This window comes from Corvus hawaiiensis, chromosome 2, assembly GCF_020740725.1.
Source record: "Corvus hawaiiensis isolate bCorHaw1 chromosome 2, bCorHaw1.pri.cur, whole genome shotgun sequence".
Lineage (NCBI taxonomy): Eukaryota > Metazoa > Chordata > Aves > Passeriformes > Corvidae > Corvus > Corvus hawaiiensis.
Window position 1 is genome coordinate 121,585,697 of NC_063214.1, and position 27,458 is coordinate 121,613,154.

At 49.3% G+C, this 27,458-nt stretch overlaps 1 protein-coding gene across 3 annotated transcripts in view; it reads left to right on the forward strand.

The window, feature by feature from the left end:
* The first annotated feature begins 1,000 nt into the window (after positions 1-1,000).
* RUNX1 (RUNX family transcription factor 1) overlaps positions 1,001-27,458 on the forward strand; it is a 160,878-nt gene continuing 134,420 nt past the window's right edge. The window contains exons 1-2 of one of the 3 annotated variants that reach the window (XM_048291390.1): positions 1,001-1,161; positions 1,349-1,462. In XM_048291390.1, coding sequence (XP_048147347.1) covers positions 1,408-1,462 — 55 coding nt within the window. In that variant the 5' untranslated portion in view covers positions 1,001-1,161; positions 1,349-1,407. The remainder of the gene's footprint in view (positions 1,162-1,348; positions 1,463-27,458) is intronic. The other 2 variants (XM_048291384.1, XM_048291375.1) reach the window with 2 other exon arrangements.

The window sequence follows — 27,458 nt, forward strand, 5'->3', positions numbered from 1 at the left end:
TTTAAAGGAAAATCTACTGCACACACCCCCAGAGCTCCCACTAACTCCAGGAGGAAGCCAGGATGCCCTGGCAGGGTTTCCACAAGAAATTCAGGCAGTGCCAGGACTCCGCTTCCAGAGTTGCAATAAGCAGAGAAATCCAAGTGGATGAATCCAACCTCCTTTTGTCCAGGAATTCCCACTCCATGGAGCAGTAACTGAATTTTCTCCTCACTTCTTCACTGTCACAGCCAGAGACAAAACTTCCAATTGATTATTGGTTTAGGCTTTTTATTTGGCACTTCTTTTCTTCTTATTCTTCTTTTGGGGAGGGAGAAGACAACGAAAGAATAGGAATTGTGCTCAGGAAGGATTGTTGGATTGGACCCCATGGAAGTAACCACCAAGGTTTCCTGTGATAGTCCAGCACTCCTTGGAGGGTGCCATCACAGAGATTCCAAATAAAGTTGGGAATTTTTAATCTCCCCTTTTTTTCCCCTTTTTTTTTTTTTTTTTAATAAATGTGGGAACTTTTAAATCTCCCCTTTTTGCTTTTCCATTTTCTTGAAAAGAGAAATACCGTTACAGAGCTCTTTCCGCAGGCAGGGGTCTTCTTCCCTCCGGCTGATTCCCAATATTTTCCAGGATGAGCTCCACATCCTGCTGCCTTTGCAGCAGCCTCAAACCCAGGCTTGAATTGCTATGGAATAAGCAGCAATGAACTCGCTATCAAAATAAGCAGGGGCTCCAAAAAAACCACAAACAACCAAACAAGAGGAGTCGAACTAACTCAGCAAAGATCTTTTGGAGCACCAGGGCTGGTGAATCACCACTTTTTCCCTCCCTCAGCAACTCCATCCCTGCCTGGAGCCCCGGGAAGGGCAGGTGGAGTGGGGAGGGCATGACTTCAGAAAGTTAAAAAAAAAACCTTTAAAAAAAAAAAAGGCAGAAAGTCGACATCACCCCAGTCATGTGATGCCAAAGGACCAATGGAGGCAGGTCCTGGAAAGGGGAACAGTTAAATTTGTAATTTGGGTTGTGTGAAACACTTCTTTGGGCCTCATAAACAACCACAGAACCACAAGTTGGGTACGGAGGCAGTCACCCAAGAGCGGGTCCGGGATATTGGTCAGCAGGGAGGGCGAATCGTTGTGCCTGCAAACCACAGGGTTTCGGAGGCTGGTAAGCATCATCAACCACAACCAAGCCGCTCTTTTTTTTTTTCCCTCCTTCTTTTTAAGAAACAATTTCGGAGTTCTTTGAGCGAAAGTACCTCAGGATCCGCTCCCGAGGCGCCGGGATGGAGCCGAGCGGGATGGCTGGGAGGAGGGTGGTGGCAATGACCAGTCTTCATTTTGCACTCCCCAAGGTGGAAGGAACCCTAAATTCCCTGCCAGTGAAGAGAGAGTGAGTTTTAAAGAGGAAACAATGGCTTCAAACAGCATTTTTGAGTCACTTCCTTCTTACCAGCACTTCTTGAGAGGTAAGTGCCATTCAGAATTTCTAAATGTATTTTTGGTTTTCCCGTGGTTCAGAAAATGCATGTTTGGGGAGGATCTGGTGTAGTACATGGGGTTTTTTTCCACTTCAGTTTTCTTTGAGTTGATATCTGAGCTTGCAGAAATATCATCTCGTTGCTTATCAGTTAAAGAGATTACAGCAAGGACTCGTTTAAGCTGTTCAAACAACCATGGCATGCTCGTGAATTTGCTCTTTCCAAATCCTAGTGGGCTCGGATAACTCCTGGGAATTACTGCAGGTACAAGAGTGGCAGCACAAGTCCCTTTCTGGCTCTTTTCCGGGGACTTTTTGAGCTGCTGCCATGACAAATGACAGCCAACAGCACCCGACACGCCGTGCAGGGAGGGAGCAGCAGAGCATGATTTAGGCTGGGCTTAAGCCTCAGAAAAAAAGCTTAGGAACCTGCTTAAAGTTTGCCGCAACTCACGTGGCTCGGGGAAAGGAGCGGTGGGATGGACTCGGAGGCTCTGTGGATGCTCTGATGGCTGCAGGAGCAGCTGCAGCCCTGGAAGTGCTCCGGGAGGAATGGAAGGGCTTCACCCAGCAATCTGCGTTTTGTCACCAGTGACCAAGAGGTTGTAACGTTCTTGTAATGTTCTCATCACCCCCTGTGGAGCTGATGCTTTAGTCATGGCTTATTCATGCAGCCCAGCCAGGCAGCGGCACGGGCAACTTCTCTGCTTCCTGGGAATTACCTCCCTAAATCCCTCCTGGAGCTGAACTTTTCCCCTCGCCACGCAAGCCTGTCCCGCAGCAGGGCTGTGCCCACGTGGGTGACAAGGACACGGAGCCTGTCACAGCCCGGGCTTGGCCAGAGAGCAGCACTTCAGAGCTGGTTCTAGTCCCAGACTCCCCGGCCGCGCTGGGTGTGAGTCAGGAGTTTATTCCCATTAATAAGCGGGAATGCGGAATGCTGCTCCCAGCTGCTGTGTCACCACCGGCAGCAGCTCCTGCCACCCCGAGGGTCACAGCTCCCCGAGAGGGACACAGGCAGAGGGCAGCCTGCTCTAATCCTTCCTGGCTCTGCTGTTCAACTCCTTTTTTTTCCCCCTTCTCCTCATATCCAAAGTTTTTCTCCATCTTTTTCCTGGCACTGCAGCCTGTGAGTCACCAGCACCTTCTTGCCTGGGCGGGGGAGATGCTGAAGGGTGAGCAAGAGGTGCCCAAGTGCTGCCATTGCTCAGCACCCCGAGCAGGGAAAGGAAGCAATACTGCTAAAATAACAAGCAGGATTTTCCTGCCATTCGTCAGCCTTTTTATTATTATTATTATTATTATTATTATTATTATTATTATTATTCTATTTATTTATTTATTTTTTAGCTCAGCAACTGCTTGGTGTTTAATCTGTAGCTCTGGAAGGGTTCTTGAGGAACCTTTGTGCGTCTGATAAAGAGCAGAGTGAACCTTGTGGGGCTGTGCTTGTGCAGTGCCAGAGCACAGCCAGGCCACGGAGCGGGATGGGGAGCAGGGGTTGTGTGCTTGGCAGGAACCCAAAAAATTTGAGAGCAGCTGGTTGAAAACTGAGAGCTGATTTGTCCAGAAAAGGAGGAGTTTCATTAAAGCTGCCTAATCCAGCAAGAGATTTAGCTCAACACCCCAGAATGGGGGTTACTGTTGTCCTTACTACTCATTATTGGCATTAATGTTGCTCCAGCAGCAGTATTTCATTTTCTTTGGGGTCTGGGCTACAAGCATTGCTAGGCTGGAAGTCATCTGGATACCTTAGGAACACCTGGAATGTTCCAGGCCAGGCTGGACGGGGCTTGGAGCAGCCTGGGATAGTGGGAGGTGTCCCTGCCCGTGGCAGGGGGTGGCACTGGACAACCTTTAAGGTCCCTTGCAACCCGAATCATTCCTTGTTTTTATATTTATATAACATTTTCTATTCAGTTCTGGCAGCCCAGGCGCAGATCCTGGCACGTGCCTGGCACAAGATCCTGCAGAACCGTGGGTAAAGAGGTTTTTCCTGCAGAAAACCTCAGGTAAAACACTTCAGTTGAGTTGTAAAACAAATGTTTCATCACCGCAAAAGAACATCGGGTGTGAACATGGAACGGTTTTCCAGCAGTTCCCTTTTTGTTCCTTTCTCCACTCAAACGAACTCCGGGCAGTTTCAAAATCCTGGGCGCAGCAAAAGGAACGTTTGGGCTCGGGAGCAAGAAAAATAATCCTCCCTAGGGTGGGTTGTTCTCACCCTATTTCTCAACAGGGATTGCAAAGAAATGTCCCCAAAGCGCCTCGTTTCTGTTTTTCCCGCCAAAATTTATTGCACTTTCTCCCTCAACCGAAATCGTGAGGGAAAAGGAAAACTGAGTCGTTTTCTCCGTGGATTTCCCTTTATCAGGCCATGCAGCTCTGTGAGAAGGAAATCCATAACTCTTTTTGAGCCTGCTACTACGTGAAAATTGGGAGAAAAAGAGGGGAGTGGGGAAGCAGCAGCATTGTTCCAGCCCCCGAGAGCAGTGACAGGCATAAACCCCTGACATATTAATGGGGTGTGGTTCACCACAAAGGATATGGCCCTTTTTCTATCACACCACACCAGCTCCTCGCTTCTGCCACCAGCTAAAGGAATGAGGATCAGGCTGAAACCTCCTGAATTCTGAGCACGTTCTAAAGAGACCTTTTGGGATGGGGCATCAAAATGAGGCCTGCTGGGGGTCTTGTGTTAAAGAGTGCGCCTGCAGATTTTAAAGGAGGGCTAAAAAATTACATCACACACCCTGCTAATTTTTATAATTTCTAATTTTATAATTTCTTGAGGTTCTTACCTTGTCCTGAAAGATTTCCTAATAATTTTTGCCTATGAAAGAAAACAGAACTAATCTTTTTATGGAGCTCAAAATAGCACCAAGAGTAGTATTTTCCATGTGGGCACTTTTGCCTCGTTTTTGCTGCAAGGTCTAATTCTTCCAATATGCAAAGAAGGTTACTCCTGGTTTTGCATTTGTGATCTACTTTTATTAATTAATCATGACCATGGTGTGACATTTTGATGGTTTCTTATCAAATGGGAATGAACTCCAGCACAGCACTTTTGTGGCATGGAAAAATAGACTGGGGAATTTCTTCTGAGTCCTACACTGACAAGGAGCACCCAGGAATTGTGAGATTCTTCCCTTGTAAGTGCAAAAAAAAGTGTGGTGAGTCCAAGGAAGGGCAATGAAGCTGGGAAGGGTCTGGAAAACACATCCTGGGAGGAGCGGCTGAGGGAGCTGGGAAAGGGGCTCAGGCTGGAGCAGAGGAGGCTCAGGGGGGACCTCACTGCTCCCCACAAGTCCCTGCCAGGAGGGGCAGTGAGGGGGGGTCGGGCTCTGCTGCCGTGTGCCAAGGGAAAGGAGGAGAGGAAATGGCCTCAAATGGCACCAGGGGAGGCTCAGGTTGGAGATTGGAAACAATTTTTCCCTGCCAGAGTGGTGAGGCCTTGGGATGAGCTGCCCAGGGAGTGCTGGAGTCACTGTCTCTGGGAGTGCTCAGGAGGAGTCTGGATGTGGCCCTTGGGGACAGGCTTTGGGGTGCTGCTGGTGCTGCTGGGGTGGCACTGGGTGATCCTGAAGGGCTCTTGATGATTTAATGGAGAAGCTCTTCCTGCTCTGAAGGGCCTCCCTGTGTGTATTCAGGGACCCCTGCCCCTGAGCACTCTTGTGTCTCTTTGAAAATGAGTGGCTTTGACTTCCCATGTGGTGGGATTCGCATTGGAAAAGTCCCCAAGTCCCTGGTGCTGGGTGGGAATGGAGGCTGAAGTGATCAGGGGCTCCCTCCCATCACCTCCAGAATTGTGGATTCCTCATCCCTGGCAGTGCCCAAGGCCAGGCTGGACATTGGGGCTTGGAGCAGCCTGGCACAGTGGGAGGTGTCCCTGCCCATGGCAGGGGTGGAATGGGATGAGCTTTAAGGTCCCTCCCAACCCAAACCAGTTTGGGATTCTCTTTTTCCAGTACCATAAATTCCCTTGTCACTGTGCAGAGAATTTTTCAGGCCTTCTCAGGCTGCCTGCCCCATACCAAAGAGTTAATTTGTGTCAGCATTATAAACCACTGACTGCAGCTTGTGAGTAGGAAATTGAACTAAAGCTCATAAAAACCTTGGCTTACAAGTAGAAAAACCTTGCACAATGTCTGATTTACACAGCCTGAGCTCTTTTTTCACTTAAAAGCCTTGAGAAACGTTGCGAGGCCTGAACGCAGGAAGTAAAAAGTCTGACAGAGCTGAACACGCTGCTCTGGTGAGATCAAGAGATTTTATCCTGCGCCAAAATATTTCACTGAGCATTTGAGCAGCCACACAGCCCAGGGATGTGCTGGGCTGAGCCTAAAAAGGATTTAGGTTCTGTCTGGCCTGCACATCCCTCAGATTGTTTTGCCCTTGCCCTTTATCACTCGGCCATTAATTAGAGATTGTTGGGTGTTTCACCATGAGGGACAAACTCCAGCTCTGAGGCGGCTCTCTGGTGGAAAATGAAAGTATCTCCCCCGCACTGCCAGGGGATGCAGTAAAAATAGAAAACAGAAAAATTGCATTTTTTTTCATGACCAGGAGATAATCATGATTTAGTTCAACTGCTGAGGCATGACCCCAAAAGAACAGGCTGCTTATCTCGAAATGCATGTGAAGGCCAGTGGTGGTGGCAAGTTACGAAAGTAATTTATGCAATTTGACTTTGGAATAAAGAATGAGTGCCTCAATCATGCTGTTATTTGAGAGGGGAGAGTCTGTACCTAAACCAGGAGTGGCAAGGAAATTACTGCTGTTGGATTTAGGAACAGCTACACTGGCTTTGGAAAGCCGAGGAGAAACAATCCTAAAGAAACAAGAGATTTCTCTGTAGGTTATCCCAAAACCAGGAGAAATATCTGACTGGGACATCCTGCCACGTGCAAATGGTACCTGCTGGGTTCCAGAGGCTTCTGCTGCACATCCAAAGGGATTCCCAGAGGGCCAGGCAGGAATGGGAATGGAGAACAAGGCTGAAAGGCAGAGTGGGCATTAAATTGCACCAGGGGAGGTTCATTGGCATAAAACACCACTGGATCCAAGGCTTTAGCAGAATCCTAGAAACACCTGGATCTGTCCATACCTAACAGAGCATCATAGAACTGTTTAGGTTGGAAAAGCCCTTTAAGATCATCAACAATTTCTTAATCAATACCAGCCAGGTTTAGGGGGGAAAAAAAAAAGCTTTGGAAGGGTTAAGTTCTCCCTTTGCCTCTCCCTGCCCTGTTTCAGAGCACAAACCCTGTTGAAGCTGGGGAAGAAAGATCCCCCTGTAAGCAGCTCTGTCATCTGCCAGATGATTTGTGGCTTCCTCCAGGACATCTGGGATTGGCCATGGAGAGAGCCAGGCCACGGGCTGGGTGACTCACTGGGCTGAGAGGACAAGAAAACATTGCCCTCCCTCACTGCCTCTGCTCTGGAGAGGCTGGGTAATGTTTGTATAAACTTGAGTCAGCTTCCCAAGCTGTGGAGTGATATCTCCTCTCTGAAGGGCGCCAATGAGCTCTGTGGGGTGGCACCAGTGGAGGTGACAAGAGCGGTGGTGGTTGAAGCATCAGAGAGCCCACAAAGGGCTGCAGTTTGTGGGTGAAGCCTGTGCACACACCAGAATGTCCTCAGGGATACTGAAATCAAGGCATGTCGCTCCTGCCAGTGGAAAGAATAGGAATTGTGCAGGTTCCCAATGCAATTTCCAAAATAAATGACTTTTTTTTCACTGAGATCCCAGCCAAAGTCTGGCTTTACAGCCAGCTTAAATTTAAGAACAAAACTAAATGGTTTAGTCCAGTAAAATGAAATGTTTTAGTCCAAAACATCAACATCAAATTTATTCAAACCATTGGAATAGAAGAAGAAAAGGGCATAGAAGGACTGAGTGTGAAGCAGGGAGAGACAGAGAGGAGCTGCCACCTGGGAGAGTTTCCAATTCATCCTTGATGTTGTCTGGAGGATTCCCCACTTCTGCCTGCAAGTGAAACTGTCAAACTGGGCATTTTCACTTTGTGAAGATCTGTGAGAACATTTTCTCTGGCTTTGATCAATCTGGGCATTTTACTTTCCAACCTGAAGTTTTTGTTTTGAGTTTCTGGTTCCAGTGAACCCCAAAGCAATCCAAGACAGGCTTGGGGTTTTTTCTTTTGCCTCATGAATATTTTGTCTTGCAGGATATTTTCTGTCACCTGCTTTCATACTGAAGCCGTGATTTTGAAAGCCCAGAAGCTGCATTTAGGTTGGGTTTTGTCTGCAGGCTGAAAGGTTTATGTCTTACAAATCTTTCTGTGAATGCACTGGAAGGAAACCTGAAACCTGTCAGGTTTTATGTGATTTGCTATAAACATTTCAAGCTGCTGTACTTAGGGCAAGCCCTGCCACCCTCATCAAATCAGCAGCTCAGAAGCTCTGACCCAGCCCTTCCAGTGGCCTTTTGTGGTGTTTAAAAGAGAAAGGAGTGTTTGGGAAATCCCTGGCAGGTTCAGGGTGAAGCAGGGCGTGGGGCTGAGCGTGTGTGTCCCTTCTGACAAATGTCTCAGACCTTCAAAGCCCCAGCACCGCCTGCAGCTCTCCTAAGTTCCTTTTCTATGTGGTTTTATGGCATTCAGCAGAGCCTGCATTTCACAGAGTCACAGAATCGTGGAATTACCAGAGTTGGAAGAGCCCTCCAGGATCACCCAGTCCCACCAGCAGCACCCCAAAGCCTGTCCCCAAGGGCCACATCCAGACTCCTCCTGAGCACTCCCAGAGACAGTGACTCCAGCACTCCCTGGGCAGCTCATCCCAAGGCCTCACCACTCTGGCAGGGAAAAATTGTTTCCAATCTCCAACCTGAGCCTCCCCTGGTGCCATTTGAGGCCATTTCCTCTCCTCCTTTCCCTGCCCCTCCTGGCAGGGACTTGTGGGGAGCAGTGAGGTCCCCCCTGAGCCTCCTCTGCTCCAGACTAACCAGTTGATGGCCACTTTGTCCCTGTCTGGGGGGATCCAGGATTTTATCCTAAGAATTGGTCCTGGGACATGTTTTCTTTCCCCAAAGAAAAGGGGAGTGTGGCTGGAGGAATGTTTGGAGAGCAGTGCTACCTTAAATGTGCCCTGGCTGTATAAAATCAGTTGTGAAAGCCTCGGGGTTCATCTCCTGCTCTCCGTCACCACCACAGCTCATCCTGACATCAGGGGTGGCTGGATGAGCCTCCCCTCACTTTCAAAAGGACATTGAGGGACTGGAGAGTGGCCAGACATGGGAAAAAGGGCTGGAAAACACATCCTGGGAGGAGCAGCTGAGGGAGCTGGGAAAGGGGCTCAGGCTGGAGCAGAGGAGGCTCAGGGGGGACCTCACTGCTCCCCACAAGTCCCTGCCAGGAGGGGCAGTGAGGGGGGGTCGGGCTCTGCTGCCGTGTGCCAAGGGAAAGGAGGAGAGGAAATGGCCTCAAATGGCACCAGGGGAGGCTCAGGGTGGAGATTGGAAACAATTTTTCCCTGCCAGAGTGGTGAGGCCTTGGGATGAGCTGCCCAGGGAGTGCTGGAGTCACTGTCTCTGGGAGTGCTCAGGAGGAGTCTGGATGTGGCCCTTGGGGACAGGCTTTGGGGTGCTGCTGGTGCTGCTGGGGTGGCACTGGGTGATCCTGGAGGTCCTTCTTGATGATTCTGGGATTTTGTGAAAGACCAGGGGAGACTCCAATGCACATCACCCAGAGAGGCCGCGGATCTGAGAGCAGGGCTGCACCCACTTCATGGGAAGGGCTTTGTATTTTAGAATTCAGTTACCAGATAATATCAGACTTCTGTAAAACACTTCTGGTTTTCAGGACCTCCATGTAAATGAGCTCTGGGGTTTCTATGAGTCAGGTGGAACAGAATTCATATCTGGAAGATACACTCAAGTTAAGACTTCAGTAACAAGGTTTTAAACTGAAAGAGAGAGGTTTAGATTAAATTTCAGGGAGAAAATCTTCTCTGTGAGGGTGGGGATGCCCTGGAATGAAATTCCCAGAGCTGCTGTGGCTGTCCCATCCCTGCAAGTGTCCAAGGGCAGCTTGGACAGGGCTTGGAGCCACCTCACGTAGTGGAAAGTGTCCCTGCCCATGGCAGAGGTTGGAGTAAGATGATTTTTAAAGTCCCTTCCAACCCAAACCATCCTGAGTCTGTGTCTGTGAGTGTTGCTGCATCACTTGCTGCAATATGTGGTGCTTTCATTGTTCCAAACCCTTTGCAAGAAATTTCGTTGCCATTTTCTATCCTTTTTGGCTGCTTCGGAGAGGAATGAGACCCCTCAGTCTGCACCAGTTCTCTCTTGATCACACCTGTAGGAGTGATAATGGATGGGGCTGAACACCCACACATTTTTCACAGCTTTACACATTGAAACCAAGAGTCAGGTCTCACATGGGAACATGAACTTCTTCTGGCTGTCCCCTGCTGCACTGGAGGAGATGATTGGATTTTCTAAATGAAGCAGGGTTTCATATGAAGTGTGCCTGGAAACTAAATGTGAACGGGTTTCAAGGTTAAAAACCAGAGACAGGATAAACTTTTGGGGTTTAAAGGTGATGAACCATTAAAATTTTAGAGTAACGATCAGGACTTTTAATGCTGGGGTGGTTTTCTTTTCCTCTAACAGGGATTGCAGTGGAAATAGTCATTTTTGGCAGCAGTTCCCCAGGGAATGGGCATGGCCCCGAGGCTGCCAGAGCTCCAGGAGCGTTTGGACAGCGCTGCCAGGGATGCCCAGGCTGGGATTGGTGGGGGGTCTGTGCAGGGCCTGGAGTTGGATTCCATGATCCCTGTGGGTCCCTTCCCACTCAGGATATTCCATGGTTCTATGATCCCATTTGGGATAACAAGACATTACTGACATGAAGAGGGATTTAGGGTTCCCCTGTGGGGTGAATTTGTGTCATTAAAATGATTTCTAGGCAAGGGAAGATGATTTAGGGTCACATTTTACTGGGGCAATTAAAGCAACCCAGTATTTTGTGTACATGGAATCTGATCCAAGAGTCCAGGAAACCACTGGAAAGACCTGGCTGATGGCTTTGGGCTTTGGGTGAGACCTGGGATGACTCTTGTCCTGCAGGAAAAGGTGATGGCCCAGGTCAGCAGTTCATGTTGACATCTGCTTTTTGCTTTGGAGCAGCATCACAGAATCATGGAATGGTTTGGGTTGGAAGAGACCTTAAAAATCTTCTCATCCCACCCCTGCCATGGCAGGGACACCTCCCACTGTCCCAGGCTGCTCCAAGCCCCAATGTCCAGCCTGGCCTTGGGCACTGCCAGGGATCCAGGGGCAGCCCCAGCTGCTCTGGGCACCCTGTGCCAGGGCCTGCCCACCCTGCCAGGGAACAATTCCTGCCCAATCTCCCATCCAGCCCTGCCCTCTGGCACTGGGAAGCCATTCCCTGGCTCCTGGCCCTCCATGCCTTGGGAATTGTCTCTCTCCAGCTTTCCTGCAGCTCCTTCAGGCCCTGCAAGGCCACACTGAGCTCAGCCCAAAGCTTCTCCTCTCCAGGCTGAACAATCCCAGCTCTCGCAGCCTTTCCTCCCAGCAGAGCTGCTCCATCCCTCTGCTCATCCTGGTGCCTCCTCTAAATTTGCTCTACCAGGTTCATTCATGGCCCTTGTTCCCTGTTTTGCCCCATTCTGAGGATGTACCGAATAAAAAATGCCCCTGTGTGAACCAGAGATCCCAATTCCAGCTGCCCTCTGCTGGGTTGGCTCCTTTTTCCAGGAGCCCCCTCCCAGTCCTTCCCCCCTGTGACAACTCCGAGTTTTGGGCACATCCCCAAACCCTCATAGAGAAGGAAAAGCAGCTCCTGAGGCTTTTGGAGTGTTCCTGCTTTGACTAAACCACCCCAGCTGGAGTTCAAAAGCACTTCTTAAACAGAAGCAGTTGGAGGGTTTTCATCTGTCTCAGCTCCTTTTCAGCCTTTGGAGAAGCCCATTCCAGGCAGAGGGATGAGGAGATGCTCCAGATCCCAGTGTCTGAGGGGATCAGGTGTGGGACCAGGCTGGGCATGAAGTCAACCTTGGAAACTTCAGGTTTATAGAAATTCCTCACACAGAGGTTCTGGTCAAAAAACAAAACCCCAAAACTTGATTTAACAGAAATTTGTGATTGGATTTCAACTCATTTCCAAGGAAAATCTTTTCCCTATTCCTTCACTTGTTTTCTGGCTGAAGTCCCTCACTTGTTAAGGTGAAGAACTTGAATATTTCAAGGCATTGCTGGATTTTTTAATGTTTGGGGTTTTTTTATCTGCAGAAAATTAAGGCCTTTCTTATTTGACACTGCAGTTCAAAGAAGAATGAGAAATTAAATAAATACCCTATAGACAAACATGAGCTGTCCCATTTTAGGATGCAATTACCTGCAGCAAAGTTTCCCTCGCTGCTTTTTCTTCGGTGAGAAAACAAATCACCTTGTGATTGAGGTTTGGAGGAAATGCTGCTCTTTGCAACACTCGCCACCAACAAATTCCCCCAAACATTTCTAGTGCATGACTGAGGCTGCAGATTTTGCTGCTGGTTTGCATTTCTGCAGCTGGAGAGCAACGTGCTTTGAGTTGCCATAAAATGAAGGCAAAAACTAAAATAACCGAGTGGATTAAAGATTTGACTGACAAAAAGGAAATCCATTTTAAATGGGTTTTTTTTTTACCAGAATTCAGTGCAGAAAAGAGGGTCAGGAAGGGGAAGAAGATTTCATTGCGTGTCTGATTCAGCCCTTGAATAGCAAAGCCACTTTTCCTCTGCTGACCTCTGTTTCCACTGGGTGCTGCATTTTCCAGCTGGAATGGGGCATATTCCCAACCAGCTGGAGCTGCCAGGATTTCAGGGAATGGTTGGGTGATGGAAACCTGAGGCCCAGCTGCTGATATTTGAGGCACAGGTGTTTGGAGCTGCCTTTGCCTGTGAGTTAAAATAAAGGAATAGAGAAAACTCCTCCAGGTTGTGCTCCCAGAATAATCCTCTGGCATTTTTCCAGGGTTTCTTTTTTTTGGGAAGCTCAGTGTTTGAAGTAAATCCCCCATTGTTCGTCCTACTGGGTTATTAAATTACTGTCCTTTCCCTCACTGGTGTCTGCCCATTTTGGTTGGGATCAGATGGATACAGGTGGCCCAAAGAAATCCTGGTTCTGTGCCTGGCACCTGGAATTCTTCTCTTTGATCCTGGTTCTTGGAACTTTATTATCCCTGTCCAAATGATGCAGAAAGTCAGGAAGGGATCATGGAAACACGGAATCATGGAATCGTGGTTTGGGTTGGGTTGGGAGGGACTTTAAAGATCATCTCATTTTAACCCCCTGCCATGGGCAGGGACACCTTCCACTATCCCAGGGTGCTCCAAGCCCCATCCAGCCTGGCCTTGGACACTGCCAGGGATCCAGGGGAATCCGCAAACTCTCTGGGATGGAAGGATTGGCTTTTCCTGGAGCTACTGTGCAGTCCTGCTCTTTCATTTCTGAGTTTACAGAAATCCTGAGTCAAGAACTTCTGAACCCATCTCCAAGGTTTCAGATTTTTTCCCAAAATCTCAACTTCAGGACACTGTGCACAGATCTCACTGGACCAACAGGTTCCTGTTGGATCTTAATTTCCTTTTTCCAGGCTCTCCTGGAAGGTTCCTGCATGAGCCTGGGCCTGTTAATTTTGGTAATGCAATGACATCAACATTAATTTTGGTAATGCAAAGCTCGAAAGTGGTGTGGGAGGGAGAAAATGGTAGGAAAAAGAGAATTATTTCTAAACTGCTTTCTTAGTTGTTACTTTTTTCACTTGAATAGACGTGAAACTCGGGAGGCAGCTTGTGTCAGAGTTCCGATACAAGCTGTGATGTGGTAGATAAAAAGTGAGGAGGGTGTTGAGCCAAAGGGTTGCTTCAAGTCAAAATTAGACCAGGGCAGCAGTTCTGCCTCCTGTGCAGGGCAATTGCCGGGCTCAGGCCCTGCCCGTGGCTCTGGTGCCGCTGCCGGGCCCCGGAGCAGAGCCCGGGCCCTGCCCTGAGCCCTCCCTGCAGCCAGGGACAGCCAGGGCTGAGGGCCCCTCTCAGCTGGGGCTCCTCTCGAGGCTGAGCAGCCCCGGCTCCCTCAGCCTGTGCTGGGCACGGAGCTGCTCCAGGCCCTTCCTCAGCTGCGCAGCCTCCGCCGGCCCCGCTCCAGGAGCTCCCTGGCCCCGCTGGGCTGAGGAGCCAGAGCTGGGCACGGCACCCCAGAGGTGCCCCAGGGGCAGGATCCCTCCCTGACCTGGTCATGTTCTGAGGGAAGTGTTGGGGAATCACTTGGGATGGGGATGGATTGATTCCCTTGAACACTCTGGGCAATTACTCTGTGAATATTAATTCCATTAAATCCAAATGCTGTTAGTGGGGGCCTTCCCCACAACCTGTGCAGTGTGGAGAAAATCTCTCTTGCTTCTCATGAGAATCTGTCATTCTTTTTCGAGCTAAGCCTTGCTTAAGTGGGAAATTACAAAAAGCTCTCCTTGAAAGCATCCACAGCCACTAAAAGTCTTCTCCATGGAGGGTAAAATTCCAGATTGATTCATGCATCACCTGAACTCGAGGCAGGTCTGGTTTGATGCTACTAAAAAGCCAGGAGACGCTGTCCTAGGCAGGCCCAGCGAAGCTGATTTCCTGCAGACATGGATGTGCTTTGTGCCTGAGGTCTCTAAAATCCGACAAGGATTTAATCTGATGGAAGGTTTTTCCCTTTCTTGAGGAATCTAAAACCTCCCAGCAGCTCCCTTCGGCTGGGAGCTCTGACAGAGCCTCTCAGCCACGTTTCATGGAAGCTAAAGGAACTTCAGCCCACTTCTGCTCTATCAACTTTAGTAAAGTTGGCCCACAAACCACAAGAGCTGGGGGAGGGCCAGAGAAAACCAGGCGAGATCACACAAGCTCTGCCTCCACAAAAGCAGCCCGAGAGAGGAGTTTGCAGTTCAGTTTGGCCCAAATGACACCCAAAGACAGTCAAATACATCCTTAAATGCTTAAATGACTCTGGGAGTAGGATACTCCTCATCTTCATGGATGAAGAATCATCATATCAGAAGTTCAGCAGTTCTGAGAACCTCAGTTTTACAGCTCTGAGCCCAACTATCTCCCAAAAGATCTCATGTTTACCTCGGAATTCAGACTGAGTCGAGCTGATGTTTTAATCAGAAATTTCCTGAGCACCACACATTATTTCAGGGCTCTAATATTGCACCTCTCCAGCTGCAATCCAGTTCAAGTAGAAACCACAAAGAAAATCCAGGGAAAAAAGGATTTTCCAATCACTTTTGAGCAGTGGGAGGACTTGAAAATACCAAGAGCTGTTTGTGGCTATCAAATTGGACTTGCTGAACCTTGTGGATCCCTCCCAGCTCAGGATATTCTTGATAGACTCCCTAAAATCCTGCCAGGCTCCAGCAGAGCAGGAGGTTGTTGTGGGACAGGGAGTCTTTATTCATGCACTTCAAATCGTTTCTTCTTTTTTTTTTGCTTCTTGCAGAAAATAATTGAACAATAAAACTTCTTTCTTTTTTTTTAAATTTAATTCCAGAGCTCCTTTTTTCCCCTGCTCTCGCTGGTGTTGATCTGGGAAGTTCCAGAAACACTTGCAGGGTGCTGAGCTCTGCTGCAAAGCCAAAGCTGCCGTTGGAAAAGGCTCCACCTCTGGGACAGGGAATAACCTTTGCCCAGGGAATTATCAGAGCAAGGGCAGGGCTTGTTTTGGTTTTCCCATATCTCCCTTCTGGGTAAAATTCCAGGCTGGTGCCTCGCTTGTCTGCAGGGCAGGTTTCTCTGTAGGACAAGTGACCTTGGGAAACAGAATGTGCTCCTTGAGGAACTTGAGCTGCAAAATCTGGGGCAGAGGGGTGAAAATGGTGTCAGGATCCACAGGCTGTGAGAACAGGATCCCAGACTCCCTGAGGTGGGAAAAGACTTCTGAAACCATCAGGTCCAAGCTGTGCCCGATGCCCACCTTGTCCCCAGACCAGAGCACCGAGTGCCACGTCCAGGAATTCCTTGGACACCTCCAGTTGCTCCTCTGGCTGTTCTGGTAGTACTTCCATTAATCCAGCCCTCACTCCAGTAAGGGAGGACTGCACAGCAAAGAAATTGTGGAAATCTGCAAGAAATCCAGGAATGGTTTGGGTTGGAAGGGGTTTTAAGCCCCTTTCACTCCTACCCATGCCACGAGCAGGGACACCTTCCACTCTCCCAGGCTGCTCCGAGCCCCACCCAGCCTGGCCTTGAAAAACTCCAGTGATGGAGCACCCTCAATTTTTCTGGGCACACCAGAGGCATTCCCTTGGTGTTTCAGTGTAGCACAACCCCTTCCTCAACAACTCCTTTGGGGTGGAACCATAAAAAGGCAGCAAAACAGGAGCTCAGCCTTTCCCCCCTGTGACACAACCGAGCCGCACCACCACAACTTTTTTGTTTTGCTCAGCAGCAGGGGCTGCAGGAAGGAGCTCGGGACACACCTGCACCCACTTTTCCTCCGGGAAAAACCCCAAGAGGCTCCACGCTGGCACAGAGCACCCCGAACACCCCTCTCCCCGGAGTCCTGGGCCAGCTGTCGGCCTCTTTGGGGCATCCTGTTTGTTGGAAAACAAGTGACAGTTGCAGGAGGGTTGCGAGAGCAGCAAACCGCAGCCCCTGTGTGGGGCTGATAAGGGCCCTGCGCTGCTCTTGCAGCAGTTCCGTCCCCGCTCTTTCCTGTCCCGCGCCTTTTCCCCGCCGCCCTCGAGCTCTGCCGAGCTTTTTGCAGTTATTTGGGTTTCTCAGAAGGGCCAGGAGCTCTCCTGCTCGCAGGGGACATGGGTTTGTCCCCCGCTGTGGGGCTGGGCAGTGGGGAAGGAGGAGGTTGCAGAAGGGTAAAAAGTGCAAACCCGTCACGGTTCGGGGTTTCGGGAGTTTGCACCCACGCCTGCCAGCCTGATGTCCCCGAGCTCTTCGTTAGGCTGAGTCTAACCCATGCTCAGAGCATTTCTGGAGGAGATCAGAACTGGTGACACAGAGCGAGAAGCATTTCTGGGCTCAGGGGCCAGCAGTGAGGCAAAGGTCTGTGCTTCTGTCTCAGTGTGACACCGACTTTGAGATGTCATGATTCAAGTGAAAGGATGAAAAAAAATGGACTTAAAATGCACCAGGGGAAGTTTTGATAAGAGATTTGAGCTTTTTTCCCCCACAGGACTGGTCAGGAAGCAGAATAAGTTGGCTGTTGTGGAGTCGCTGTCTCTGGGAGTACCCAGGAGGAGTCTGGATGTGGCCCTTGGGGACAGGCTTTGGGGTGCTGCTGGTGCTGCTGGGGTGGCACTGGGTGATCCTGAAGGGCTCCTCCCACCCTGATGATTCTGGGATGCAGCTGGTACAGAGGAGGATCAGTGTTTGCAAAGAGAAGAAAAAGACGTAAAAGATGTGAAGCTGTAAAACCAAATGTTTTTGCTCCCACTTAAAAACAAACAAACACAAAATCTCTGTGGCCTCTAGGAAAAGGTTTTCCCACTCTTTTCTGTGAACATGTGATTTAGTGACCTTTAAAAAAGCCAAGCTGTGGGGTTTGTGTGTTTATTCCATCAGGAGATTATTTTCTGTTGTTCTACCTCTCTGATGCTGCAGCTTCTTAGAACAAAAAAATGGCATTATCATGGAATCAAGGAAGGGACCTTAAAGCTCATCCCATCCCACCCGTGCCATGGCAGGGACACCTCCCACTGTCCCAGGCTGCTCCCAGCCCCAATGTCCAGCCTGGCCTTGGGCACTGCCAGGGATCCAGGGGCAGCCCCAGCTGCTCTGGGCACCCTGTGCCAGGGCCTGCCCACCCTGCCAGGGAACAATTCCTGCCCAATCTCCCATCCAGCCCTGCCCTCTGGCACTGGGAAGCCATTCCCTGGCTCCTGGCCCTCCATGCCTTGGAAATTGTCTCTCTCCATCTTTCTTGTCAGGTCCTTCAGCTTTTGGAATTAGGTCTATTTTTAACAAAACTCTGATGTATTTTTTAATAAAATATATCTGCAAAAATTCCCAAACAACCAATCCCAGATCTCTGGTAGGAGATGAGAAGATTACACAGTCAATGATATTTATTTGATTAGTGCTGAAAAGACCCGGATCAGAGTTTATACTCGGCCCTTTTAATCCAGTAACACCTGCCCAAGGACACCCAATATCCCCCTTTTTATTGGGATCCACGCACCAAAGGGAGTGTGAGGTGCAGGGCTCCTGTTACAGCCAGCTGCTCCCTGGAATCCTTGGGTTTCCGAAGGAAAAAGGGAGCAGGTCGCTCGTGTGCCTTTCCAGGGAGTTTATTTCACTGAACTGGGAACTTAGATGGGATCTTGGGCAGGAATTGTTCCCTGGGAGGGCGGGCAGGCCCTGGCACAGGGTGCCCAGAGCAGCTGGGGCTGCCCCTGGATCCCTGGCAGTGCCCAAGGCCCAGGCTGGACATTGGGGCTTGGAGCAGCCTGGGACAGTGGGAGGTGTCCCTGCCCACGGCAGGGGTGGGATGGGATGAGCTTTAAGGATCTTTCCACCCCAAACCATTCCATGATTCCATGGAACAGGAACAACTGACTATGATAGAAAGTGATAAAAAATATTTGGCTGATTAGGGGCACCAATTTCACATTTCCTGAGGTTCCCAAGGGATTTAGGAACCCATCTCCCATTATTTTTAATCATTTCGGTGCCAACTTGCTCCAGGTCCTTTCTGAATCCATGGCAGGGAATCCAGCCCAGCTCCCAGAGGGATCCCAGGCTGCCCCCTGCCCACCCAATCCCAGTGGAAATGCTGTGGAAGGAAAGCAGGGGATGGTTTTAATGGGAAAATTCTTGCCAGATCCCAGCTTGGAATAAAATTGGTTCTGATTTTAGCCACAAAATGAGGATAAGGAATGGGCTGGAATTAATATTATTATTATTATTATTATTATTTTAAAAATCAAGACCCTTCTACCATGGAATCAGAACCATGACTGCTCCAGCCAAAATTCCATCTGCTCCCACATCTTTTCCTGAAACCTGCAGGTACTTAAGGAAAACACAAGCAAGGATTATTTGCTTCCCTTGGCTTGGAAAAGGGATTTTTGTGCCATAAAAGTTGGAAAATTTGGGGCATTCCCAGTTGATTTTAACTGAAATTATTCATTTTTGGGGGGGAAATATGGACCCCTGTGATGCTCAGGACTTCCATGGGGAGTTTTTATATAGGTATAGAATATAAATAATATGTAAGGAGATAATGTATAATATATATGTAATATATAAAATATATAATATTTAATACTTGGTATTTAATATTTAACATTTAATATCTATTTAATTTTCTATTATCTCCATTTTTTAGCAGCTCTGTCTATTTTTCTTGATGTATTTCATGCTTTTATCCCTCAAAAATAAATTGAAGAGGGCTTGGATGGCTGCATCCTCTTTGGAATCTTTGGGATTTTTTGTGCAGTCCAAAGGGAAAGAAAGGAATCCATTTCTTTAGGAAAAAACCTCCCTCTTGAGCCTGCTTAGAAATGGGTAATGGCCTAAAAAATGGAGTTTTTAAGGATCCTAAAATCTCTTTAGCTTTGAATAAATGTGGGTATGAGGGAAAAAATATCCTGAATTTCTCTGCTCAGGGTTTTTATTCTGTATCATTATTAATTGGGTTTTTTTTTTTCAGAAGAGAATTAACAAGTCACACCCTGGCAGGGATGTTCCTTAAATCTTCCATGGAATTCTCAATAATTATTCCTCTTCTCCTAAATTCCTTCCTCACACACCTGAATTCCACAATGGGAGGGTTCTAGCTTTTCTTTTCATCCCTTTTTTTGCCTCGGGTTTTACTCTGAGGACGTTGGAAAACTCCAGTCCCAGGGGCAGTTTTGTTTTCATCCATCTGTGACCCTCAAAATCAAGGAAATCTGGGGGAACAGCAAAAGAGATAAAAAAAGGACCAAAATTGGAAAAATAAATGAAGAACTAATCCAAGAGTGTAGTCAGATGGGAGAAAGCTGGGAGGGGAAACAACTTGAAGATAGAAATCATTTTTTAAGCCGGTGTTGAGAGTGCCCAGATGTTCCTCTTCAACGTATTTCAGATGTTTTGTGGAACTCTTCCCTATTTTTCACCATTTGGAATCCCTTTGGATTCAGTCTGTTCTTCAGGGAGAGGATACAGACAATTTCCAGCACTGAAAGTATGGTTAGAAAAAAATAGAGAATTTTTACTAAAAAAAATTGTACTTAAAAAGGAGGAGGAAAGTTTCAAGGAAATATTGCTAAAAGATCCCAATGAAAACGGGTTTTGAAAATATCCTTGGATTTTTTAGGAGAGGCACCATTTCCATCTGGAATTCCCATTGCTGAGCAGCTGGTAACTCAAAAAATAATAATAATTCTGGCCACAGGTGGGTCACAGCACCATAATCTGTATAAAGTGGAGAAAAAGGTGGCTGGGATTTCTACCTGTGCTCATATTTTGAATATCAAAATTCATCTGAGCATCAAAATTTGGTAAAAAAGTACCACAAGGAGCAACGAAATCCCTTGGCTGAGAAATCTCCTTTCTTAAATATTTCATTTGCTGTAAATTGGGTTTTGTTACTTCACACTTTGCATGAACTCTCAGGCCAGTGCTTAAATGGGAATAATCCTGGCTAAGATTCCATGGGTTTCTCCAGGGGTGGAAGTGCAGCTGCCAGAGGTGGCAAAAAATCTTCACATTTTTCAGTTTGAGGCCAAAGACTGGGGGGGGTGACAGCACCACGATGGAAGTGGGAGGCACCCAAAGACATGGAAGGGTCTCCCTGGGAAATCATGGAATGGTTTGGGTTGGAAGGGAACCTTAAAGGTCACGTAGATCCATGGGCAGGGACACCTCCCACTGTGCCAGGCTGCTCCCAGCCCCAATGTCCAGCCTGGCCTTGGGCACTGCCAGGGATCCAGGGGCAGCCCCAGCTGCTCTGGGCACCCTGTGCCAGGGCCTGCCCACCCTGCCAGGGAACAATTCCTGCCCAATCTCCCATCCAGCCCTGCCCTCTGGCACTGGGAAGCCATTCCCTGGCTCCTGGCCCTCCAGCCCTTGGCAATTGTCTCTCTCCGTCTTTCTTAGGCTCCCTCCAGCTTCTCCAGGTACAAATCCTCCCATTGTTTTTCCCCTGGCCAGGCTGTGTTGATCCCCTGCACAGACCCCCCAGCAATCCCAGCCTGGGCATCCCTGGCAGCGCTGTCCAAACGCTCCTGGAGCTCTGGCAGCCTCGGGGCCGTGCCCATTCCCTGGGAGCCTGGGCAGTGCCCAGCAGCCTCTGGGGGAAGAACCTTTCCCTAAAATCCAACCTAACCCTGCCCTGGCCCAGCTCCAGCCGCTCACCTGGCTGCTGTCCCTGGCCCAGGAGCAGAGATGGGAGCTGGCCCTTGTGGGGATGCCACAGGGCTCAGGATGCCGCACTGTTTTCCCTCCCCATCGATCAAGTTTCCCTTTAACTCCTCTTGGTTCCTTAGGGAAACAGCAAACCCATGATAATTCCCTGTTATCCAACACACACACGACCCGATTTCCCTTCCAAATCCACACACCTGCCTCTCCATTACCCTCAGGACACTGATATTTTCTTGGATCAGCAGCTGCTTTTTCTGGTCCAGGTCTTTTTGATGTCCTGCAACAGTGAAATTTCATCCTGCCCCCTCAGCCTGTCCTGTTCAAACCCTTTAATTAATGGTGCCCTAATCAGTGGAGGCCGTTCATTTGTGTAACTAATTATGGAATTACTTTGTCAGGAGCTGGTACTGGGGTAGATGGAGTCAGGCTGTGCTGAGTTTCCAAGGGGATGCTCAGGGAAAGCTGGAATCCAGGAGGAGCAGGGATTCAAGGATCTGCTGGATCTGTGGGAAAGGAGCTCTGGGAGAGCTCTGGAGGTGGGATTTTGGAGCAGGAGGAAAAACAGCCAATGGTCCCCTTATTTCTGTGTGAGGGAATTATTGACTCCTTTCCTCTGGGATGCTTTGAGCTAGGGTTAGGAAATGAGGATTTAGGGTTTGGAGCTGAGGACTGATGAGCCTAAAAGAATGTGATAAAATCATGGAATCCCAGAATGGTTTGGCTTGGAAGTGACCTTAAAGCTCATCCCATTCTCACCCCTGCCATGGCAGGGACACCTTCCACTGTCCCCAGGCTGCTCCAAGCCCCCAGTGTCCAGCCTGGCCTGGGACACTGTCAGGGATCCAGGGAAATCCACAACCTCTCTGGGCAAGCTGTTCCATTTCTTTCCATCAAAGTAAAAAATAGAATGAAATAAAGCTTTGCCTCTCTCTAACTGGATCCCAAATTTTCCATCCTATTTTCAGCCACACAAAGCACTACCAGGCCCAGGTGCTGCTGGCAGAGCAGGGGATGATCCAGGCTCCATCCTCGGGAGTCCAGGGCTGAAAACTCCTCTTCAAAACCCAAGAAATCCTTTTTTGCAAAGCCTGACTCAAAGGCTGGATGACTCCTGCCCCGCCAGGAGTTCAGAGCACACTCGGTAATTCCCACTTGTGTCTCCGTTTGGTTTTCCAGTCAGCAGCTGAGGTTGTGGGCAGCGCTCTGCACATGCAAGGGTAGCCAGAAACAAAACAAAATCCTTGCTAATTAGCAAGTTGCTGTGTTTGGAAAAGCCCAGAGTGGATGGTTTTCTCTTGGCCTCATCATGTTTTCATAAAGATTTGGAAACTCAGCACTTGGATGGTGTGCAGGGATCCAAGCTCTGCTGCTGCCAAGGCGGGAGAGTTTCCTACTCTGCCTTCCTGATCCCTTTGTCCCGGGCAGTTCTAAATGAGTCAGGCTCTGCTGCTTCCAGCACTTCCCTTGGGAGACAGGGAGAGCACATCCTGGGAAAAGGATGGGATTTCCAGCTGGGCAAGGGAGGGATTGTCCTCAGCTCCAGTCCTGGGGAAGTTCTGGCAGCAGAGTAAAAAAAAATAAATGATTGGAGAACATCCAAAGGAGGGACAAAAAGATGGGGCAGAGCCTGGAGGGGAGGAGGGAGCAGCTGAGGGCGCTTGGAATGTCCAGCTGGAGAAGAGGAGGCTGAGGGGTGACTCCTCAGGGGCTGCAGCTCCTCCCGACGGCCAGCTCCGATCTCTGCTCCCTGGGACCTGACAGCAGCCAGGGAGCGGCTGGAGCTGGGCCAGGGCAGGGTTAGGTTGGATTTTAGGGAAAGGTTCTTCCCCCAGAGGCTGCTGGGCACTGCCCAGGCTCCCCAGGGAATGGGCACGGCCCCGAGGCTGCCAGAGCTCCAGGAGCGTTTGGGCAGCGTTGCCAGGGATGCCCAGGCTGGGATTGGGTGGGGGTCCGTGAAGGGCCAGCATTCCATGATCCTTGTGGATCCCCTTCCCACCCAGGATATTCCATCATTCCCCTGATTTGCCATCCCAACAAGCTGTATGGCAGCAGAATTTTCCACGTGTTCAGTTGGATTTCGTTCCCCTGGGTCTGATCCCGTGACGCCTGTTCCAGACAGGAGATGTTGTTGGAGCAGGGAAGCAGCAGAGGAGCTGGCGGGGCTGGGGTCAGCTTTCCTGCTGGAAAGTGGGACGCCTGTTCCAGACAGGAGATGTTGTTGGAGCAGGGAAGCAGCCAGAGGAGCTGGCGGGGCTGGGGTCAGCTTTCCTGCTGGAAAGTGGGACAGCTTTTCCTAACACAGGTGCATTCCTTGGGTGTGAGGAGCATTCCCGGGCTGCTGAGAGCTGTGACCAAGTGTTGGAAACTCAGCAAAAGCTTCTCTTACCCTCTCCAACATGATCCTAAATAACACGGAGCAAAGCCACGGCTTTCCCTACCACAGCCTCATTTCCTCTGCTTCCAAGGGTTTCTTTTCCTTTAGGGAAGCAGCTCCAGACCTGAGGTGTGCATCGACCTCCTGGCTTTCATTGGCTTCTCCTTCCTCCTCATTCCAACCACAGCATCACCCCATCCTCCCACAAACATCCCAAACCCTTCCCTAAACTCTGCATTCTGCTTAAATCATGGAACAAGTTTAGTCTTAAGTCACTTTTCCTAAAATATTTCAGCCCGGGGTAGGGGAAAGGAAGGAGTTTCTCTTCCTGTATTTCTGGACCTGGCAGATTTGTGCTGGGAATGAAATGAAAAAGAAAGTGCCCGAAGTGAAAGGAGGAGAGGAAATCTTGCTTAGAGCTGGTTCTAAAGCAGGTTTTCGGGGAAGTTTCCTGCAAACGGGGTGGGAAGCGGTGGGATCAGGCTGAGATGACCTCAGGCAGTGGCTTTGCCGCTCAAGGTTTTCAAGAGGCCACAGAGAATTTCATTTTACAGGTAACACAGGAGAATTTGGAGGCAGAAATTGGATTTAGATGTTGCTGTGACGTGGTGTGGAAAGCACTTACACAGCTGAAATGAAACTCTCAGGCCTGGTTTTCTCCTCTGGAAGAGCTGGGGGAGTTCAGCCTGGAAAAGGGAAGGATCAGGGAGACCTCAGAGCCCCTTCCTGTGCCTAAAGGGGCTCCAGGAGAGTCAAATCCTAGAATTGATGGGGTTTTCTGGACTCCTCCTCAATCACTGGCTGAACAAACTGGGGTTTGTTTATTTCCCTTTTTTTTTTTTGCAAGAACATAGAATTGGCCAAGGAGAGCACAGAGCATGAGAAACCACCCAGGACTTGTGGGAAGAAAAGGTCATCCTGGTGCCTGGGGAGAGTCTCAGGGCAGGAACAGGCAGGAAAATCAGGATTTAACTCTGGACATCTCCAGTTTGAGAGGAAATTTCTGTGCCACGAGCTTGTGGGACTTTGGTAGAAACGGGAAAATGAAAGCTCCCGAGTTGTGTTCAGTGTGGTTCAAGGGGAGGGAGAGGAACTTGCTGAAAGAATCCCAAAATAATCCTAAAACCCCTGATCTTTCCAGGTGTTTTATGGAGTGGAGGCTGTAGAATGAGAGAGTTCTGGAAGCAGGGGGAGTTTTCTGTGTTGCCTGGGGAAGGATTTACAGCTCAGGGTGCTGAGGTGGTGCAGTAGCTCCATTCCAAGGGGACTTCCCTCGAGGCAGGAGCTCTGAGGACGCGGCTGCAGCTCGGCTCTGTGGCCATGTAAACTGAAATAATAAATCATCCAATGTCCAAAAGCCCATTTTAGCCAAGCAGAAACTGCATTTTAGAACCAAGACAACCCCATCACCTCGATGTCCAGTGGGCATTCATTATAAAAGTGGGGATTTATTTTATTTTCTTCCTTTTTGGGGTTGTTTGGGGTTTTTTTCAGATGTGCAGGCAAATGAAATTACTCGGGGGGGTGGGGGGAATTTGGTTTGCTGTGCCTTCAATTTGACTGAAGTCTGGAACTCAAAATGTGCTGCTTGGAGAGACAGAAGCAGTTTCCTGAGTCATAAATTGAGTCACACAGACCCCTAATGGTGTTTCCAGGACTGCAGACAAGCTCTTGAGTCAAAAACTGAAACATTTCAAACGAAAGCGGTGTTTCTGGCAGATTTCCAGGGGATTTGTAATGTCCTGTAAGAGTCACTTCAAAGGCACAGCTCCTGCCTCGGCTCTGTGCGTGGAGAGAGAGAGATCTGGGGATGTGCAGGAGTGGGAATTACAGGAGAATCACAGTGGGGTTGCATCCAGGGAATTCCAAAAGCAGAGTGTTTTACCCTAAAGCTGGAAAAACCTTATTCCCTGGGAGGCTGATGGAACTGAGCTGCCACTGCAAGGCTTCACCCACTTGTTTGGGCACATCATAATTGAAATGAAACATCCTGGGTTGTTATCCTGGCTCGAGCTCCTGAGGATTTCCAACAGCAGGCAGAAGGGGATTATTCCCAAATCAATGGAGAGCCCACATGGGACAAGGAGGAAAGTTTCTTCCAGGCCTCATCTCTGGAAGTGTCCAAGGGCAGCTGGGATGGGGCTTGGAGCAGCCTGGGACAGTGGAAGGTGTCCCTGCCATGGCGGGGGTGGCACTGGATGGGCTTTAAGGTCCCTTCCATCCCAAATTATTCCATGTGGGAAGTGGAGAAGCTGTTGGTGTGAATGGCTTGAGGCACCTGAATCCAGTCCTGCCAAAGTTTTAGGAATGATCAAAGAATCCTGGAATATCCTGAATGGGAAGGGACCCACTGGGATCATCCAGTCCAACTCCTGTCCATGAGCAGATCCCCCAACAATTCCACCCTGGGCATCCCTGGCAGCGCTGTCCTGGAGCTCTGGCAGCCTCGGGAATGTGCCCGTTCCTTGGGGAGCCTGGGCAGTGCTCCCTCTGGGAGAAGACACAAACTGCTGGATCAGGGAGATGAGGAACGAGTTGGCTCCTTGCTCTCCCAGCTGTGGATTTGTTTCCTGGCAGTCCCAGCAGGGTCTGGGCTCCCTGCGTGTCCTTCAGGGTCCCCCCTTCCCCCTGGAGCAGCTCCTTGTCAATTCTGGGCAATGGTGAGTGGGAAAATTATTTGCTTTCCCTATTTTTCACGGATCTCAGTCTCCACAGCTCCCCCTGAGTCACCCCTCCCAAGCAATAAACTCCCCCAGCCACAAAAATGCTGCTTTGCAGGAAAGCTTCGGTGCCATGGTTGATGTCTCCCTGCACCCTGTGCCAACACCACAAACATCCATAGGAACACAGCAGCTTCCAAGGCAGCCGATGGAAAATATTTCAGATAAGAAGAAGGGAAAAAAAATTTCCCACAATGAACCCAGAGGCTCCATCTTTAATGAAAAGAATAAAAAAAAAAAAACCCACCCAAAAAACCCCATTTAAACATGAAGTAAATTTCCTGTACCTTTGGTTTATTTGTATTTTCTGGAGCAGATTTGGCTGGAATTTGCTGGTCATCCAAATGAAATTCCAAAGGGAACGGAGGATATAGAAGTACCCCACACCTGATTGTGATTTCAGGAATGTCCCATGCAACCCTCCTGGAGATCAGGGCAAGAACTGAGCCCATGGAGGATGCTCCAAAGCCTTGTCCTTTGTGCTGCCTCACACTCTGGGAAGGGAATCTTCAAATCCTGGAGCTGCTTTCCAAGCCAGGATGGTTCCAGAGCTCCACACCGAAGTGGAACTTCCTGGGTGCCTTTTCTGACCTCTCTCTTCCCTTTCCCCACCACCCTCCTCCCTTCCAGCCCAGCTAGGGCTGCTCTGATTACCCCCACATCTCTCAGAGAGATGTCGGCGTGTCCGGTGTGGGCTTTTCCTTGGGTTTGTGCCTGGAAATAGAAATCCCAACCACCTGGAAGGTTTCATTTTCCTTCCCTGAACACAGTACACGGATTTTGGCAGGGGAGAACCGTTTAGAGAGAAGGGACCCTACACAGGGATGTGGAGCTGTCATAGAATCCGTCTGAGTTTCCAGTTGGAATTATCCCTGCTCAAAAGATCCCGTTTCCATGGGGCTGACAGCCACAAAATCCTGTAAAAAAGGCCCCCACGTGTGAGGTTTGGGGGGTGGGAAATGATTGGAGATAAGCACAACCTGTGGTTGCTCTGTTTTCACCAAAATCCTCCCAGCTGTGCTGAAAATCCCATTTAATATATGGAAAGTCATCATGGATTCCACCACGGAGATTTGGGACATCTCATGGGGGTTTTGGGACATCTTGTGGGAGTTTGGGATAACTCATGGGGATTTGGGACATCTCGTGGGGTTTGGGACATCTCGTGAGGGTTTGGGACATCTCGTGGGGGTTGGGATATCTCATGGGGGTTTGGACATCTCGTGGGGGTTTGGGATATCTCGTGGGGGTTTGGGACATCTCGTGGAGGTTTGGGGTATCTCATGGGGGATTTGGGACATCTCGTGGGGTTTGGGATATCTTGTGGGGTTTGGGACATCTCGTGGGGGTTTGGGACATCTCGTGGGGGTTTGGGATATCTCGTGGCCTTGCCCAGGGTGTTGTTCCTTGTTCAGTGTCTGGGAGTCTTTCTCCAGCTTTCACCCACATAAGAAGGTTTTGGGGAAAAAGACAAGGAAAGGAATGAGTTCCAGGACATGCCATGGCTGAGCCGGTGACCTGGGTCA